General features: G+C 46.9%; 1 protein-coding gene across 1 annotated transcript in view; it reads left to right on the forward strand.

The window, feature by feature from the left end:
* Nucleotides 1-672: 672 nt before the first annotated feature.
* ergic1 (endoplasmic reticulum-golgi intermediate compartment 1) overlaps nucleotides 673-18,604 on the forward strand; it is a 23,099-nt gene continuing 5,167 nt past the window's right edge. Inside the window, 5 exon segments of the mRNA XM_083651718.1 lie at nucleotides 673-815; nucleotides 8,544-8,605; nucleotides 13,086-13,158; nucleotides 15,645-15,739; nucleotides 18,476-18,600. Of these exon segments, the coding sequence (XP_083507844.1) occupies nucleotides 796-815; nucleotides 8,544-8,605; nucleotides 13,086-13,158; nucleotides 15,645-15,739; nucleotides 18,476-18,600 (375 nt within the window). The 5' untranslated portion in view covers nucleotides 673-795.

Genomic DNA, 18,604 nt, shown 5'->3' on the forward strand with positions numbered 1-18,604 from the left:
GTGATGTCGCTGAAGACGTCATTGCTCGAGTGACATCCCTGATTTGAGTTTGAGTGATGTCACCGATGACGCGCAATGACATCATCAACGACTGTCATTACCCGGGTGACATCACTGATGACAGGCAATGACATCATCAGCGACACACGAGTTCTCAAGTGACTGTCATTGCCTGAGTGATGAAGCCATTGCAGACATTGTTCGAGTGACATCGCTATGGGCTCGAGTGACATCCCTGATGATGGGTCCCTCTGCAGACATGATCCTCAAGAACATGAATATTTAATATTTAATTTCAATATTATTTCATCAATATAACACTACAATCACATTATTTTATTAACTAATCATTTCATTGACTAATATTTAGTCAATAAAAATATAATATATATAATATAATATAATATTTAAAAAAAATCTCCTTGCTTCTAGCCTACTCAAAGAAAGCAAAAACTGCATTTTCCCCACCATAAAAGGAAGTTTTCAACGATAAGGCCAATAATGTATCTACAAATTAATTATTCAATATTTTTTGAACGGGAGCAATAAAAAAATATTGGTGGAGTCGGGACACTTCTCGAAAAATGTCGGCATGCCCGGCTTTCGGAGGAAGCAGAATCACGGTCAACAGGAAACGGCTCTCAGCCAATCGGATTTTGCAAAGCGTCCTAAGCTGACGTCAACCCGGTACCGATGAACAACCGGTAGCATTGAAGAGAGATCTGGTACCTGCCGTTGATTCCAGCTTTGTCCACTAAATCCCCCGTCTGTCTGTCTGTCAAACGTGCAGACATCATGACTTTCGATGTTAGGAGGTGAGTATGGGCCGGGGGCTTCGGTTCGTTTTGATAGCGGTGTGGAGGAGGGACGCTCTCGCTGTTTTGCAGTCTGGGCGCATGGATGAATCAACGCTGGGGGAACCATCGGCGACTTAATGCGCAAGTCAAAGTTGCACTAGTAGTGTGTCACAAATCGCATGAATGGGCTACATTGTTGCAGGGGGGGCGTCGGGTGTTGCGTTCAGTCGATACAGTGTTTCCAATATGTTTGTGTAACCCGGAGGCTGCTCTATCTCGCTACAATCTGCGAGTGCAGGTTTCCTCCTAATATTTGCAGAACTTGAAACTGATTTTTAACCTAGCTAGGCCACACAGCAGCAGACACTTGTGTCAACACGGGTTTTTTTGTGCCACAGTTGTATTTAAACATACCTGATAGCCTGGTTTTATCTCCTGTTGGTCATTGATGTGGCAACGCTCTAGTCTAAAATCTCTCTCAAAGCAGTCAGGATTAGGAGCACATCGATACACTTCAGTCAATAAACAGTCCAGAAATTGCTCCAGACTGCAGACAGAAGTGCCAGACCTTTTTGTCTCGACTGATACAGGAGGGACACAACATAATAGCCACACACCTAGGCAGTGACTGAAACTGTCAATAGTGCACACACCCTATTGGGTGGACCGGATATTGGCTAACAGCTAACATTTGCATAGTGGACACGGACAGCTCATAGCATTTGGTTGTGACAGATACCTGCTGACTTTAGGAAGGCCAGAGTAGAAAGGCTATGATGTAGTAGTAGGTGACACTACAGGTTGGTAGCCTGCAGTTATTATCAATGGATAAAAATGAAACTATCTCCAAAACAAACCAAAGAGAAGTGAAACAAATGGTGTAGAAAATGCTATAAGCAAGTTTCTGCTTAATTTAATTAGCTGTAAGCGATCGTTTATTTGGAGCAAAATTGACCCCAAAATCTTGAATTGACCATAAGTGACACTGCATGTGGCCGGTTGTCTTCACTTGTCACAGTGTCAGATCTGTCCCAGAGGCCACATATCTGCTGCAATATGAATACATGTAATTAACAATGCACAGGATCTGATGTAAGGCTCCTTTGTGCTGTTTAGTTTGAGCGGCACGTTGCACGTGTGTTGAAACCTGGCTGGGATGAGGATGAGGAAAGAGGGGTAGGTGAAAGCGGAAATGTCTGGGGTTAGCAAGTGGCCACCTCCCATTCAGATGTTTCATTGACTTGGGGAACTGCACATACTGTACAAGATACTATGTAAAAAGAGAGTTAGTCAAGACTGGCAAATCCAGTGAGAGAGCATGTAACACCATAGGTTTTAAATTATAACTTAAAATTAGACGTCAAAGATATTTTGATCCATATTGCTACCAGTTTCTGTCCAAATGAAATAATATAATAATATACTTTGTGCATATTGTGCTTAGGCTGGAATGAATCTTGTATTCAACATAATTAAATGATAGTGATAATCTAAAAGTATTTCAGAGATGTTCTTGGTGTCTTTTATTAAAGGCCACTGGTGATTCTAGTTTTAGTCTGATTATTATCATTATTGTTGACTCCATCATTGAATGAGTTATAAGCTTAGCTGTCACATGGTATCCAAGCTGAAATGCTTCTCAAATAGCATGTATTTACCTTTACTGAAAACTCAAACAAGTAAAAAAAAAAAAAAACTAAAATTGGTCTGTCTGTTTTTACACACAGAAAGAGTGGCCTCAAATACTGCAAATACGCCATCTCTGTAGTTCTTGTCCTATTCAGATTGTCCTCGGATATTATTTTATAGGCCTGTTTTATACTTTTGGGCCAGAGGAAAACAGATAATTTACTTAAACATATAGATAAATTAAATATTATTCAGCTAAGAATTTTTGTTGCATACAGACATTGTGTAGTGACCGGATATTCAATTATAGGATTTTTTCAAGTCATTCATGATAATAAAAAAACAATTGTCCCAGATACAGCTGAACACTACATCAGAGTATAATACTGTTGTACCCCTGAATACACATACAGTATGATAAATGTGAATGTCTCTGTCAGATTTATATAATGATTTGTTATTTTCTAATCTAGAGGCTTTAGGCTAATTATCATGGTAATAACAGTCAGCTGCAGCAGAATGTAATCCATTTCCTTTCTTAATTTCTCTATGGAACAGCCACGGTGATTTCACATGTTCTTTCAACACTAATGTAATTTCTGCACAGACAGAGAGCAACTTGTTGCAGTCAAGCTAATCTAATTGAGACAGCGCTGCCGTGCTAATGAATGAATGAATGCATGAATGGAAAGGATTAATGTCCCTGAGGTGAACTGTGGCGTCAGATTGTGTCGCGTCTTGTCACCTAGGTGTTGTCTGGCTTACATTGAAGATGCAGCGTCTGCCCTTTTAATGATGATCATTAGATCATGGTGACTGTTAGCATGTCAGTTAGCATGATGGTGACAGCGTCTTGATGATTGTGCTTGATGGACTTGATGTGCTTGATTGTATGTACTCGTGCTTCCATGGTATAGTGACACATGAGGAGAGGTCATTAGCGTCATGCTGACACACTGACAGTGGCACCTGACTGTTCACTGGTTCACAGTTGACACACACACTTCCAGTAGATGACTGGCTGAAACAAGATGACACAGCCTCAATGCTGCTGATGAACTGATGACGAATATATATATATATGTATATGTATATGTATATGTATATGTATATGTATATATATATAGTATTTTTTATAGTATTATTATGTATGTATGTATGTATGTATGTGTATATATATATATATATATATGTATATATGTACCGTATGTGTGTGTGTATATATATATATGTGTGTGTGTGTGTGTGTGTGTGTGTGTGTGTGTATATATATATCTATCTATATATATATAGATATATAGATATATATAGTATTTTTTACAGGGTTGCAACTCTTTTGTAATGATAGATTTCAAGCACCTTGTATATATGTATGTATGTATTCTTGTCAGCATTTAGACCAGCATGGTACACTAACACTCCATTGAAACCAGTGCTATTGAAATTCATTTCATTAGCAGCAGCTAATTTATTGACAGAAATCATTAGCGAACAGCTAACCTCCATCATATGGAGGTAGAGGAGACGGAATCATGTCTGATATTTCATATGCAGTGTCGGTCAAACCCTATATACTGTAAGTCCAGTGCAAGAGCCTATATTTGTAGGGCGTGCCAAGGCTATACACATGATCAGATGTACAGAGCAAATGTGCATTGTTAGTAACATCATTATATTTACTGACTACTTGACTGACTACTTACCAAACCTGTCGCCTATTAGTTCCCGATATGTACGCTGAGAACTTCCCCAGCTGCCTGTAATGAGCGTTAGCAAATACACGAAACGGATCAACTAGTGACGAGTCGCTATATGAGTCATTTGTGTGATAGGGTACACTCAGTCTACCCTGGTCCCTTCCTCTTAAAGCAGTCACATGCTTCTATTTCTTACCGTTAATGGAAAAGAGGACAGTACACGGTGTCCTCACGACAAAACATCTGAGTCCCTCACTGAAGACCAGGAACAGTGGGAGGTGGAGGAGAGAGGGGACACGCTGACTCTGATTCAGGAAATTACAAGCACCCACGATGGAGCGAGATGTGCACTCTCAAGGGTCAATAATTAACATTCATGAATACAAAATGTTCCGAGCCGAGAAAGCTCATTAACTTAAAGCGCCAAAGAGTAGCTGAATTCCTCAGCTTGATGCGCGCCGGTTGTGTAACTGCAAAACAAGCAGAGGGTTGTATGGATGGTGTTTCCTCCATGATACAGATGAGCCTTGGTAGATGTGAGCATTATTTCATATTATACAACAGTTAGTTCCGGCAGGGCAATTTGATTGGACAAGAGGGATCCTACCAGTGCCAATATTTCATGATAATGCACTGGCACTTCACTGTGTGTAGATCACTCCGCTTCACAGCTGCCCTAATCAACAAAATGCTTCACAGCTGTAGAGTAGACAGTAGTAAAGTAGACAGCCTGCAGTTAATTAGGCTGATTAGGCTACATTTTCGGCAAAGCAGAAAGCTGAGGGAACTATTTTTGTTGGCGGAGGAATAAATAGAGAAATCATATATTTTATCAGCTTTTTGTCATTTTTTTAATCAGCTTTGTTTAATAGAACTGTTGTATAAAAGCAATATCACACTCGAGGTCGTGCTGTGATTATCTTCGGCACTCGGCCTGCGGCCTCGTGCCTACGACCGAATCATAGCAGTGCCAATATTAGCCAACAACAGCACTCCCCCTCGTGTGATATTGCTTAAATATCGTTGGTGTCCGGTGAAAACTTGGTATCTCCAATATCTCAGCTTTTCAGGACAGGAACTTAGGAAGAACAGACCCTTGTGCATTTGATTAATCTCCAGGATCATACCATTGCCTCTACTCATAGAGAAGCATTTAATCCTCTTTCAGTTGAACTTAAAATGTGAAAATCAACCAAATTAGATTCCCCATTACCATTTCACTTGGCCAACTTTTCCCCCCTGCTGTCCCGGTCGCTGCTCCACCCTCTGCCGATCTGGGGAGTGCCGAGACTAGCACCACACGCTTCCTCCGACACATGCGCACATTGCCAGCCGCTTCTTTTCACCTGACAGCGGGGAGCTTCACCGGCAGGAGGACGTAGCACGTGGGAGGATCACGCTATTCCCACCAGCTCCACGAACAGGCGCCCCGACCAAGCCGGAGGCAACACAACACGGGGGCGCGAACCTGCGACCCTCGTGTTGCGCTACACTACCCGGACGCCCAACCAAATTGGAGGCTTTTGACATGACAACAGCGATATATTTATCACTGGACGTATACGATGACGTGCTCCACCTGCCTGCCTGTCTGGGTGGGTGGGGTCAGGGTAGCGGGGAGAAGAGGAGGTGAAGGAAGGAGACTGGGCCTCGACACAATGGCGAGACAGCCAGGAAGTTGGTCTGGAGTTTATTCTGATAGAACAGCCCCTCCCTGACACCCCCACCCTTCCCCTCTTACACCACAGGGGTCTGCTGTGCCCACAACATCCTGCCAGGCCGCTCATCAGCACACACTGATCCCAATAGGAACAGGACGTGGGTGGAGCAAGGTGGATGAGTTATGAGATTGCGAAAGAGAGAGAGAGAGAGGAGGAGGAGGAGGAGGAGGGGGGGGGGGGTTTGTTATGAAAAATAGATTGAGTAAGTCTAAGGATCCTGGAGCCATGTGTGTGAGAGAGAGAGATCGAGAGAGAGATCGAGAGAGCGAGAGAGATCGAGTGAAGGGGGAGTGGACTGGAAGCCCTCTCCCTCCTGCTTCCTCCTCCTCCCTGCATGAAGCTCTCTCTCTCCTGCTTCCTCCTCCTCCCTGCATGAAGCTCCCTCTCTCTCCTGCTTCCTCCTCCTCCCTGCATGAAGCTCTCTCTTCTTCTTCCTCCTCCCTGCATGAAGCTCTCTCTCTCTCTCTCCTGCTTCCTCCTCCCTGCATGAAGCTCTCTCTCTCCTGCTTCCTCCTCCTCCCTGCATGAAGCTCTCTCTCTCTCTCTCCTGCTTCCTCCTCCTCCCTGCATGAAGCTCTCTCTCTCTCTCCTGCTTCCTCCTCCTCCCTGCATGAAGCTCTCTCTCTCTCTCCTGCTTCCTCCTCCTCCCTGCATGAAGCTCTCTCTCTCTCCTGCTTCCTCCTCCCTGCATGAAGCTCTCTCTCTCTCTCTCCTGCTTCCTCCTCCCTGCATGAAGCTCTCTCTCTCCTGCTTCCTCCTCCTCCCTGCATGAAGCTCTCTCTCTCTCTCTCCTGCTTCCTCCTCCTCCCTGCATGAAGCTCTCTCTCTCTCTCTCCTGCTTCCTCCTCCCTGCATGAAGCTCTCTCTCTCTCTCCTGCTTCCTCCTCCTCCCTGCATGAAGCTCTCTCTCTCTCTCCTGCTTCCTCCTCCTCCCTGCATGAAGCTCTCTCTCTCTCCTGCTTCCTCCTCCTCCCTGCATGAAGCTCTCTCTCTCTCTCCTGCTTCCTCCTCCTCCCTGCATGAAGCTCTCTCCTGCTTCCTCCTCTTCCCTGCATGAAGCTCTCTCTCTCTCCTGCTTCCTCCTCCCTGCATGAAGCTCTCTCTCTCTCTCCTGCTTCCTCCTCCCTGCATGAAGCTCTCTCTCTCTCCTGCTTCCTCCTCCTCCCTGCATGAAGCTCTCTCTCTCTCTCTCTCTCCTGCTTCCTCCTCCTCCCTGCATGAAGCTCTCTCTCTCTCTCCTGCTTCCTCCTCCTCCCTGCATGAAGCTCTCTCTCTCTCTCTCCTGCTTCCTCCTCCTCCCTGCATGAAGCTCTCTCTCTCCTGCTTCCTCCTCCTCCCTGCATGAAGCTCTCTCTCTCTCTCCTGCTTCCTCCTCCTCCCTGCATGAAGCTCTCTCTCTCTCTCTCCTGCTTCCTCCTCCTCCCTGCATGAAGCTCTCTCTCTCTGTCTCCTGCTTCCTCCTCCTCCCTGCATGAAGCTCTCTCTCTCTCTCTCCTGCTTCCTCCTCCCTGCATGAAGCTCTCTCTCTCTCTCTCCTGCTTCCTCCTCCTCCCTGCATGAAGCTCTCTCTCTCTCTCTCCTGCTTCCTCCTCCTCCCTGCATGAAGCTCTCTCTCTCTGTCTCCTGCTTCCTCCTCCTCCCTGCATGAAGCTCTCTCTCTCTCTCCTGCTTCCTCCTCCTCCCTGCATGAAGCTCTCTCTCTCTCTCTCCTGCTTCCTCCTCCTCCTGGCAGCGCGCTCAGTGGAAGACATGCGAGCAGATGTGAACGTTTTGGAGAGGAGGCGGGGTTTTGGGCACGCCGAGAAGATGGAGTTTGGGTCGAAAACTCTCTCACTGCCCAAAAAGGCCATGGATGCACGCGCGCCTCGGCAAACCTAAATAGTTTCAGCGTTGAGTAGCAGAGGGTTTTTTCCCCTTCTTCTTCTCGGCTCGCCAAAATAGGCAACGGCACACAAGGCGAACGTTGATTGCGTGAGGTGGCAAAGGATCCGCCTCTCGGGTCTGATTCACTGTTTGACTTGGGCGCCGGTTCGTTTTGCCGCGGGCGAAGGAAGAATCCCACAGAAAATGTTGCACTTGAAGGCTGCGATGAGTCTGAAGCTACATTCCTAAACTCTGTCACACTGAATCACACACTGGAAAAAATGAGGAAATTACTGTGTGTGTAGTTGTATAAGTCCACTCGCTGCCAAGAAAACCAAACCATATGATTTCAAATACTTGCCCTAGTTGTGGTTAACGTGTGTGTGTGTGTGTGTGTGTGTGTGTTTTCTGGATTTGTAACACTCGATGTGTATGTTAAAGACCCCCAAAAGTCACGTTTTACAAGTCAGTATAGCAAACATTTTCCCTTTTTAGGGGGCATAAGAAAAACACATTTTTGACTTTAAGGTTTAGCGTTTTTTGTTGGGGATCAGGTCAGGAATTTAAGGTGTAACCGTGTGCAAAGGTTGTGTAAGTGAGTGTGTGTATGTACAGTACGTGTGTGTGTGTGTGTGTGTGTGTGTGTTGCAGCTGGCTGTGGTCTGGGCCTGTATGTCATGGCTGTGGTCCAGAGCTAACATTCCACTGTTCGTCTGTCATATGGCACAGCCTGACGGGTACAGCCTGTGCTACTTTTCTCAGTGTTTATGTTTTCTCCCAGATTCTCTTCCTTTCTTTCTGACTGTTCTTTTTTCTCTCTCTTCTCCTCTGCTCAGACTGGACATCTACAGGAAAGTACCAAAAGACCTCACCCAGCCCACATACACAGGAGCCTTCAGTGAGTCCTCCATGCACATATATCATAAGGTTTTCTTTTCATTAAAATTGAGTTATCCACATATTGTTAAATCTTTGATCTTTATGTGTGTTTATGCTTGCATTGTTTATTCTAATTATTCATATTATTGTTATCATCATCATCATCATATAATAATAATTATTATTATTATTATTATTATTATTATTTTATTAAATTATATCCAACTAATTGCCCCTTGAAACTGAAACTGAGCCATAAAACTATAAAGATAAAGAACTGCACTTTGCCCAGATACATCTGTTCTGTTTATAGTCAACACATGGAAAGGCCAGACTAAGCAGAAGGAACAAACTAAACAGGAAGAGCGCACATGCGTCTACTGCTCACAGATTTCCATGCAAATCATATTTTGACATTATGCGGGCACATCTCGTACAGTACGTTGACTTCTGCATATTTGGCTTTCTACAAAGTGTGCAACTCTATCCCCCTAAAATGTCAAATCAAGGCCTTCAAAGTTTTTGAAAATAGACATACTATAAATAGACATGGGTCATCAAAAGTGCTTGAATGTATATATTTTACCCAAGAATAGAAATTGAAGTTCTTTGGACATTTTCTTGACTTAACGTGTAACACACAGCACAGTTGAGAAGTGTTCACACATTCAAGCCTCTCTCTGTTTTCAATTGTCTGTGTGCTTCTGTAAAGTAGTTCTCATCGTAACAATCTCAGTGTTGTAACAGTAATTAACCTTGATCCATGTCTCAAACTATGGTCCATGTCTCAAACTATGGTCCATGTCTCAAACTATGGTCCATGTCTCAAACTATGGTCCATGTCTCAAACTATGGTCCATGTCTCAAACTGTGGTCCATGCCCCCGTGAATTTGAGGGAATCTGGGCCCGGGAAAGTCCTTCAAAAGTCCTTGAATCTGATGTTTAAGAAGGTGTGGGAACCCTGTAGCACCACCAGGTACCACTGACGGAGGTGGATTCTTTGCGGAACAGTGGAGAAGGGGGAGTAGCTGGCAGCTGTAATTCAAGTACCTGCGTGTCCCAGTGTAGAGGTATATCCCAAGGGAGGGTGTGGGGGCGGGCCGGGATGGGATACGACTGGGAAGTACCTGTTTGATCACTGCTACTATGGTAAGAATGTTAATGATCACGTTCTGTCTTCATGGCCACAGGCCACAGAGAGACCTCATCATCGAGATGTGAATGCTTTTCCTGTGAGATCATGTGTTTTCCTGTTTGTCATCACTAAGTCACTGTGTGTGTGATTGATCGCAGTGATTATTCACCGCTTGATAGGATGCAAACAATGCGATGATGAAGTTTTGCCTTTGCTCAATCAATTGCTAGTATTGGTCATTCATCGGCCGACCCTCTTAACAAAATTGATCATCGACTGGGCGCGGGGGGTGGGGGCGCTGTCGTTGAATAATCAGATTGAACAGATTGAAACTCCTCCCCCCCGCCCGTTGACAAAGAACAGTGATTTTCTTTTTTCTTTTTTCTAATGAGTAATCCATAGATTCCACAACAGAGGAAATGGATGGGAGTTCTTCCTGTACTCGGTCGACACCCTTCCTGCCTCGATCGACTTGAACCCGCTGCCTGGAGGCGAGGGGCATGGGGTTGATGGAGGTATTAGGTGGCAGTGATTGTTTGGCCCGCAGCAGGGGAACTCGTCTAGTTCAGACCGAGGCAGCCACAACACAAACAACACTCGGGCCTATTCACAAAAGGCCAAATATTTGACCCCTCGGCTTTTGTTATTCTCTGAGAGCCGCATTCCTACCGACCTCAATTTTGACCGTATATTTACTCGGGACAGTTACTGTGCTGGTTTTGTCACGGTGGTTGTTGGTTTTCTCTTGTCATTCTTTGCCTCGACAGAACGAAAGCCTTGTTTGATGTTGTTTTTCCGTCATGATATATCTGTTGTGAAACCGTTCTGTCCCCCGATAGAAAGTTCTCACGCGCTTCTGTTGTGTCTGGAAAACTGTGCCTTAGACGCTGCAACAACGGCCCATTTCATAAAAGAAACCACTATGCTAGTGTCTGATGTCACTTTTTGTTGTGAAAAGCCTTTTCACCGTGTCATTGTGTCGCAATCAGTGTGTCACAATCTCTTTCTTTGTCATGATCAGAGCAGCACACAGTGAATCAGCTTCATAACACACGGGACACTAAACCGACACTAACGAGCAGGCAGTGGAAACGTGCTGTGCTGTTGAACTTTGAGAAGGATGAGTTGGGGTTATGACCCAGCCATGTGATGGTTTGTAAATGATTTTTTTGGATTGTCATTTTTTCCGTTGTGGAGCTGCTGAAGCACCAGATCAGTAACCATTACTCCTCTCTGTAGTAGTAATCCATTACTCCTCTCTGTAGTAGTAATCCATTACTCCTCTCTGTAGTAGTAATCCCTTTTCCCGTAACGTGGCCTTTGAGGCCTGGGAAGAATTACGTGTCCTTTGATGAACCTGAATTGGTGGCCTATGTGTCATGGCGACACTCCCTATTGTTTGTGCCCTGAGTTAAACATTACCTTCTGCGAAGCCTCGGGTCGGCCATGACGCCTTGCCAACCGCAAGGGTCATGTGACTGCGGGATCCTCGGAGACTGTTGCCACGTAAACAAGCCCTCACCTGCTGAGCGAGAGCCCTCTGACTCAGGCAGCAGCCACCACACCGGATAGAGCACAGATACAGATCAGTTACCACTAAATTTATCTTAGTAAACACATGACAGCGTTTTATATACCATCCCCCTGTGGCTGATTATTTTGACATATTACCAACGAGATCAAATGAAACGGGACAGACCAGCAATTTCTCCTTATAAGCACACTACCTTTTTTGGGGCTCAAATTCAACAAGAATGCTTATTATTATTATTGTAATATTATATATTATTAATTTAATCTAATTTGGTTTCTGGCTAACTTTGAGTGCAGAGAAGCTCCTCCGTAGAGGTTGTGTTTGGTCCAGGAGGTGATTGTTGTGTTTGGTCTAACAGGTGATGGTTGTGTTTGGTCTAGGAGGTGATCGTTGTGTTTGGTCTCGGAGGTGATCGTTGTGTTTGGTCTAGCAGGTGATCGTTGTGTTTGGTCTCGGAGGTGATCGTTGTGTTTGGTCTAGCAGGTGATCGTTGTGTTTGGTCTAGGAGGTGATTGTTATGTTTGGTCTAGGAGGTGATCGTTGTGTTTGGTCTAGGAGGTGATCGTTGTGTTTGGTCTAGCAGGTGATCGTTGTGTTTGGTCTAGCAGGTGATCGTTGTGTTTGGTCTGGGAGGTGATCGTTGTGTTTGGTCTGGGAGGTGATCGTTGTGTTTGGTCTGGGAGGTGATCGTTGTGTTTGGTCTAGCAGGTGATCATTGTGTTTGGTCTCGGAGGTGATCGTTGTGTTTGGTCTGGGAGGTGATCCTTGTGTTTGGTCTGGGAGGTGATCGTTGTGTTTGGTCTGGGAGGTGATCGTTGTGTTTGGTCTAGCAGGTGATCATTGTGTTTGGTCTCGGAGGTGATCGTTGTGTTTGGTCTGGGAGGTGATCCTTGTGTTTGGTCTGGGAGGTGATCGTTGTGTTTGGTCTGGGAGGTGATCGTTCTGTTTGGTCTGGGAGGTGATCGTTGTGTTTGGTCTCGGAGGTGATCGTTGTGTTTGGTCTGGGAGGTGATCGTTGTGTTTGGTCTGGGAGGTGATCGTTGTGTTTGGTCTGGGAGGTGATCGTTGTGTTTGGTCTGGGAGGTGATCGTTGTGTTTGGTCTGGGAGGTGATCGTTCTGTTTGGTCTAGGAGGTGATCGTTGTGTTTGGTCTGGGAGGTGATCGTTGTGTTTGGTCTGGGAGGTGATCGTTGTGTTTGGTCTCGGAGGTGATCGTTGTGTTTGGTCTGGGAGGTGATCCTTGTGTTTGGTCTGGGAGGTGATTGTTGTGTTTGGTCTGGGAGGTGATCCTTGTGTTTGGTCTGGGAGGTGATCGTGGTGTTTGGTCTGGGAGGTGATCGTTGTGTTTGGTCTGGGAGGTGATCGTTGCGTTTGGTCTAGGTGGTGATTGTCAGTGTGTGAGTTTTGTCTCAGGACATCTTCTAAAATGACCTGTTTGTAGGATTTCTGCAGCATGAGCTCAGAGATGTCGTAATGGCCGCCTGCTGCGTTGGCATTGAAGATGTAAGGAGTGAAGGAGGGGCCGGCTCTTGAAACAGCTCTGTAATGGCTGCCTCAACACTGCTAGTAAAACAGAGCTATTTAGAGAGCGTTTTTTTACGACTCCGCTCTGATCTCATTAATGTCAATAGCTTAGGTCAGTCATTCCTAAATGGTTTTGGCCTACGTCTCGAAACGCTGCTGTAATTTGAGATACTTTCGGAAAAACGTCAAACATAAAACCACCATTTGTGGTCTCGATTGAAACGAGGAAGGCTCTCTAACTCCCGTCCTCTCCTCCTCCTCTCTTCCTCTAACTCCCGTTCCTCTCCTCCTCTCTCCCTCCACAGTCTCCATCGTCGCCTGCGTCTTCATGCTGTTCCTGTTCCTGTCTGAGCTGACGGGATTCATAGCCACTGAGATGTAGGTATCTCTCACACACCACTCGACCTCCCAGCGACCCGTTTGTCTCGCGACGTCCCTGCGGCCCAAAAACGCAGAAACCAAAACCTCCGAGAGAGGACACGGCTCCTCCCGTGTCGTCACGCGGCACGCGGCACTATGAAACGTGCGAGACTTAATGGTGAATGTCAATACCCTCATTATGATGTCTTCTGTTGGCTCAGTGTCGTAACCAGCGAATGGACTCAATCTTCTCACAGGAAATTGGCTCTGTGTGCGTCAGCTCTACTCGGCGCTGTGCAAGAGGGGGATGACTCCACTCGGGGAGGGAGTGACAGGAAGGAAATTACATTGACAAAGATACACCAGTGCGCTTCTTTTTTGGGCAGTTTTGGTACAAGACTGACGAACCCGCAGCTGTTCAGTTTGCTGTGTAAATGACGCACGACGGACATAATAATAACTACCGATATAATTATCGTTATAAATAGTTTTCAAATTCAGATCGTCAAGCTTTTCTGCTCTCGTTAAAAAAATAAATATATTTTTTTCTTCTTTCTCTCCTATTCAGCGTATCTAACCTAACCTGTGCCTCCTGTGTGTCCTCTTGTGTCTAACCTGTGCTTCCTGTGTGTCCTCTTGTGTCTAACCTGTGCCTCCTGTGTGTCCTCTTGTGTCTAACCTGTGTCCTCTTGTGTGTCCTCTTGTGTCTAACCTGTGCCTCCTGTGTGTCCTCTTGTGTCTAACCTATGTCCTCTTGTGTCTAACCTGTGCCTCCTCTTGTGTCTCACCTGTGCCTCCTGTGTGTCCTCTTGTGTCTAACCTGTGTCCTCTTGTGTCTAACCTGTGCCTCCTGTGTGTCCTCTTGTGTCTAACCTGTGCCTCCTCTTGTGTCTAACCTGTGCCTCCTGTGTGTCCTCTTGTGTCTAACCTGTGCCTCCTGTGTGTCCTCTTGTGTCTAACATGTGCCTCCTGTGTGTCCTCTTGTGTCTAACCTGTGCCTCCTGTGCCTCCTCTTGTGTCTAACCTGTGCCTCCTGTGTGTCCTCTTGTGTCTAACCTGTGTCCTCTTGTGTCTAACCTGTGCCTCCTGTGTGTCCTCTTGTGTCTAACCTGTGTCCTCTTGTGTCTAACCTGTGCCTCCTGTGTGTCCTCTTGTGTCTAACCTGTGCCTCCTGTGTGTCCTCTTGTGTCTAACCTGTGCCTCCTGTGTGTCCTCTTGTGTCTAACCTGTGCCTCCTGTGCCTCCTCTTGTGTCTAACCTGTGCCTCCTGTGTGTCCTCTTGTGTCTAACCTGTGCCTCCTGTGTGTCCTCTTGTGTCTAACCTGTGCCTCGTGTGTGTCCTCTTGTGTCTAACCTGTGCCTCCTGTGTGTCCTCTTGTGTCTAACCTGTGCCTCCTGTGTGTCCTCTTGTGTCTAACCTGTGCCTCGTGTGTGTCCTCTTGTGTCTAACCTGTGCTTCCTGTGTGTCCTCTTGTGTCTAACCTGTGCCTCCTGTGTGTCATCTTGTGTCTAACCTGTGCCTCCTCTTGTGTCTAACCTGTGTGTCCTCTTGTGTCTAACCTGTGCCTCCTGTGCCTCCTCTTGTGTCTAACCTGTGCCTCCTCTTGTGTCTAACCTGTGTGTCCTCTTGTGTCTAACCTGTGCCTCCTGTGCCTCCTCTTGTGTCTAACCTGTGCCTCCTGTGTGTCCTCATGTGTCTAACCTGTGCCTCCTGTGTGTCCTCTTTTATCTAACCTGTGCCTCCTGTGTGTCCTCTTGTGTCTAACCTGTGCCTCCTGTGTGTCCTCTTGTGTCTAACCTGTGCCTCCTGTGTGTCCTCTTGTATCTAACCTGTGTGTCCTCATGTGTCTAACCTGTGCCTCCTGTGTGTCCTCTTGTGTCTAACCTGTGCCTCCTGTGTGTCCTCTTGTGTCTAACCTGTGCTTCCTGTGTGTCCTCATGTGTCTAACCTGTGCCTCCTGTGTGTCCTCTTGTGTCTAACCTGTGCCTCCTGTGTGTCCTCTTGTGTCTAACCTGTGCTTCCTGTGTGTCCTCTTGTGTCTAACCTGTGCCTCCTGTGTGTCCTCTTGTGTCTAACCTGTGTCCTCTTGTGTCTAACCTGTGCCTCCTGTGTGTCCTCTTGTGTCTAACCTGTGCCTCCTGTGTGTCCTCTTGTGTCTAACCTGTGCCTCCTGTGTGTCCTCTTGTGTCTAACCTGTGCCTCCTGTGTGTCCTCTTGTGTCTAACCTGTGCTTCCTGTGTGTCCTCTTGTGTCTAACCTGTGCCTCCTGTGTGTCCTCATGTGTCTAACCTGTGCCTCCTGTGTGTCCTCTTGTGTCTAACCTGTGCCTCCTGTGTGTCCTCTTGTGTCTAACCTGTGCTTCCTGTGTGTCCTCTTGTGTCTAACCTGTGCCTCCTGTGTGTCCTCCTGTGTCTAACCTGTGTCCTCTTGTGTCTAACCTGTGCCTCCTGTGTGTCCTCTTGTGTCTAACCTGTGCTTCCTGTGTGTCCTCTTGTGTTGACAGTGTCAATGAACTCTATGTGGATGATCCTGATAAAGACAGTGGTGGGAAGATAGATGTGAGTTTAAACATCAGTTTGCCAAACTTACACTGTGATTGTGAGTATATATACATACATATTATATCCAATACCACTCTTCATTTCTCTATGACACTCCCTGTCTGTATACACTGTCTTCTTTTTGACACTTTTTTACGGGTTGTTTTTTTCCTCGTTAATGCGTTGCTTCTTATCAGTGTCTCGCTCTCGTTACCCCGTGCTGCCTGTCATTCAGCATGGCATATTGGCAGAGGACAAACGATGCCCTAGATGGAGACGTAGATAGTCCAAATGGTTTAATGGTTTGTTTACTTGGCTGTCTTCTGTGCTGCGTTCTTACAGATCCTAGATAACACGTAGACCTGAGGCCTCTTTGAGGTCTCTTTCTCCTCCGTTTGATGTCGGCACACAGTCCTGATCAGCGTCTGACACAGAGTAGTCCTCTGTTGGCTCCTCCTGATCAGCGTCTGACACAGAGTAGTCCTCTGTTGGCTCCTCCTGATCAGCGTCTTGACACAGAGTAGTCCTCTGTTGGCTCCTCCTGATCAGCGTCTGACACAGAGTAGTCCTCTGTTGGCTCCTCCTGATCAGCGTCTGACACAGAGTGGTCCTCTGTTGGCTCCTCCTGATCAGCATCTTGACACAGAGTAGTCCTCTGTTGGCTCCTCCTGATCAGCGTCTTGACACAGAGTGGTCCTCTGTTGGCTCCTCCTGATCAGCGTCTTGACACAGAGTAGTCCTCTGTTGGCTCCTCCTGATCAGCATCTTGACACAGATTAGTCAGTCCTCTGTTGGCTCGTCTACAGGCCCAGCAGAACCGAGCCAGGACAGAGAGCCGTCACTGGTTTATTTGCTCCTCATGACTCCCCTCACAAACTATGCCCAGGCTATGACAAATTGAGCAGGCAACGAGAACGCACACAAAACCCACGTTCCCTCACATCCGTGTGCACACACACACACACACACACACACACACACACACACACACACACACACACACACACACACACACACAGACACACACACACACACACACACACACACACACGCACACACACGCACACACACACACAAGACCTCGGGCAGCAGAGAAAACACACAAATCATTCAAGCTCAATCTCCAAAAATGGCAAAGCCAATAAAGGGGTCGTGTGAAAAATGAAGTCCAGATTTTGCCCTCCAGAAGGCCCAGCTGCTGGCCATGTGTTTACACCAGCCCACTCATGGCATCATGGCCTAAACAAAGAGCGTCTACTGCTGTGTCCCATTCAAAGCTCTGGATGATTGTATGTGCGGCGCTTTCGTTTATTTGCAGAATTTAAACTTTTCAGCAGAAATGTGCGTCGGGTCTTAAATACCCTCCACACACCACACACACCATCTGTGTAACCCTGCTGCGTACTGCGGATTGAAAAGCACTCGTCTCCCAGTGGGTTCATCTCGTACGTCAGATTATTTTCCAGCCTGCCAAAACGGTTATCATCTGTTCCAAATTCACCCGAAAGATCATGATGTCATCATGGAAATCTGGCACTCCTGTCTTCTCCTGACTGTGTTGTATCTGTTTCACTTTGTGAAGCTGTTCCAGAGTTAGACGCGCGCGGCCCCCCCTCTCCATCCCTCCTGGCTGTGTATCTGTTTCACTTTGTGAAGCTGTTCCAGAGTTAGACGCGCGCCCCCCCCCCCCCCCCCTCTCCATCCCTCCTGGCTGTGTATCTGTTTCACCTTGTGAAGCTGTTCCAGAGTTAGACCTTCACGCCCTCCTCGCCAGCGCTTGATTTGTGACTTCATGGAAATCTTCCCCGATTATCTTCCTCCCTATAATCTCAAACCGCTCACACTACAAGAACATCGGGCCCCGACCAAGCTTGGCAAGCTGCCAGGCCAGATTTCTCCTCCGATTCTCGGGAGACGTGAATCGGGCATGAATCGGCCCGAAAATCCTGTAGCCTGAGCCAGCCTTTAGGTCCACTCTGCATGGACCGACTTTAAATGTTAAATGTCTTAAAAAGGAGACGTGGCCGGCGCGTTGGAAGACTTAACTTATATTGGTGCACGGTATTTTGAGAGTGCCACTGGAGAGGACGGGGGGGCTGGCGGAGGTGATCTGGTCTCAAATGTCAAAGGTCAGACAGTCGGCATGTGGCGGGTTCAGCAGACGTCCCTCAGTGTGCCCCGTGCTGCTAGCCAACACACAGACAGCCTCTGGAAATAGGCCACTGCCAGTGTGCCAACACAGACAGAGCAGCCTCTGGGGAGAGGAGTGTGTGTACGTACGTACGTACGTACGTACGTGTGTGTGTGTGTGTGTGCGTGTGTGTGTGTGTGTGTGTGTGTGTGTGTGTGTGTGTGTGGGTGCGTACGTACGTGTGTGTGTGGGTGTGTGTGTGTGTGTGTGTGGGTGTGTGTGTGTGTGCGTGCGCGTGTGTGTGTGTGTGTGTTCGCTCAAGACTAGATGGAAAAACACAGACTCACTGAGTGGTATGGTCAGGATAGGTAGGGTCTGTTCGGCCGACTCAGCACCTCTCTATCAGACAAACAGCGTTTGTTTATTCTGTGGGGCAACACGGATATTTAGAATTATCTTCCACTTCCTCTCTCTCTGTCTCTCTCTGTGTCTCTCTGTTTTAATAAAGTGTTTGTTTTGGTGATTTTAATGTACTAAAAAAAAAAAAAAACTCGGTGGGTCCGGCAGAGAACGTGACCACTCTGCTTCATACTCTTCCTCTTCCCTTCTCTCCCTTCCCCTCCTCCCTTCCCCTCCCTTCGCCATCTTGCTCTCCTCACTCAGTGGTGGGTTTGGACATCCAGGATGAGATGGGTCGCCACGAGGTCGGCCACATAGACAACTCCATGAAGATCCCCCTCAACCAGGGCTACGGCTGCCGCTTCGAGGGCGAGTTCACCATCAACAAAGTAA

This window comes from Poromitra crassiceps (assembly GCF_964638095.1).
Source record: "Poromitra crassiceps genome assembly, chromosome: 15".
In the NCBI taxonomy this organism is placed as follows: domain Eukaryota; kingdom Metazoa; phylum Chordata; class Actinopteri; order Beryciformes; family Melamphaidae; genus Poromitra; species Poromitra crassiceps.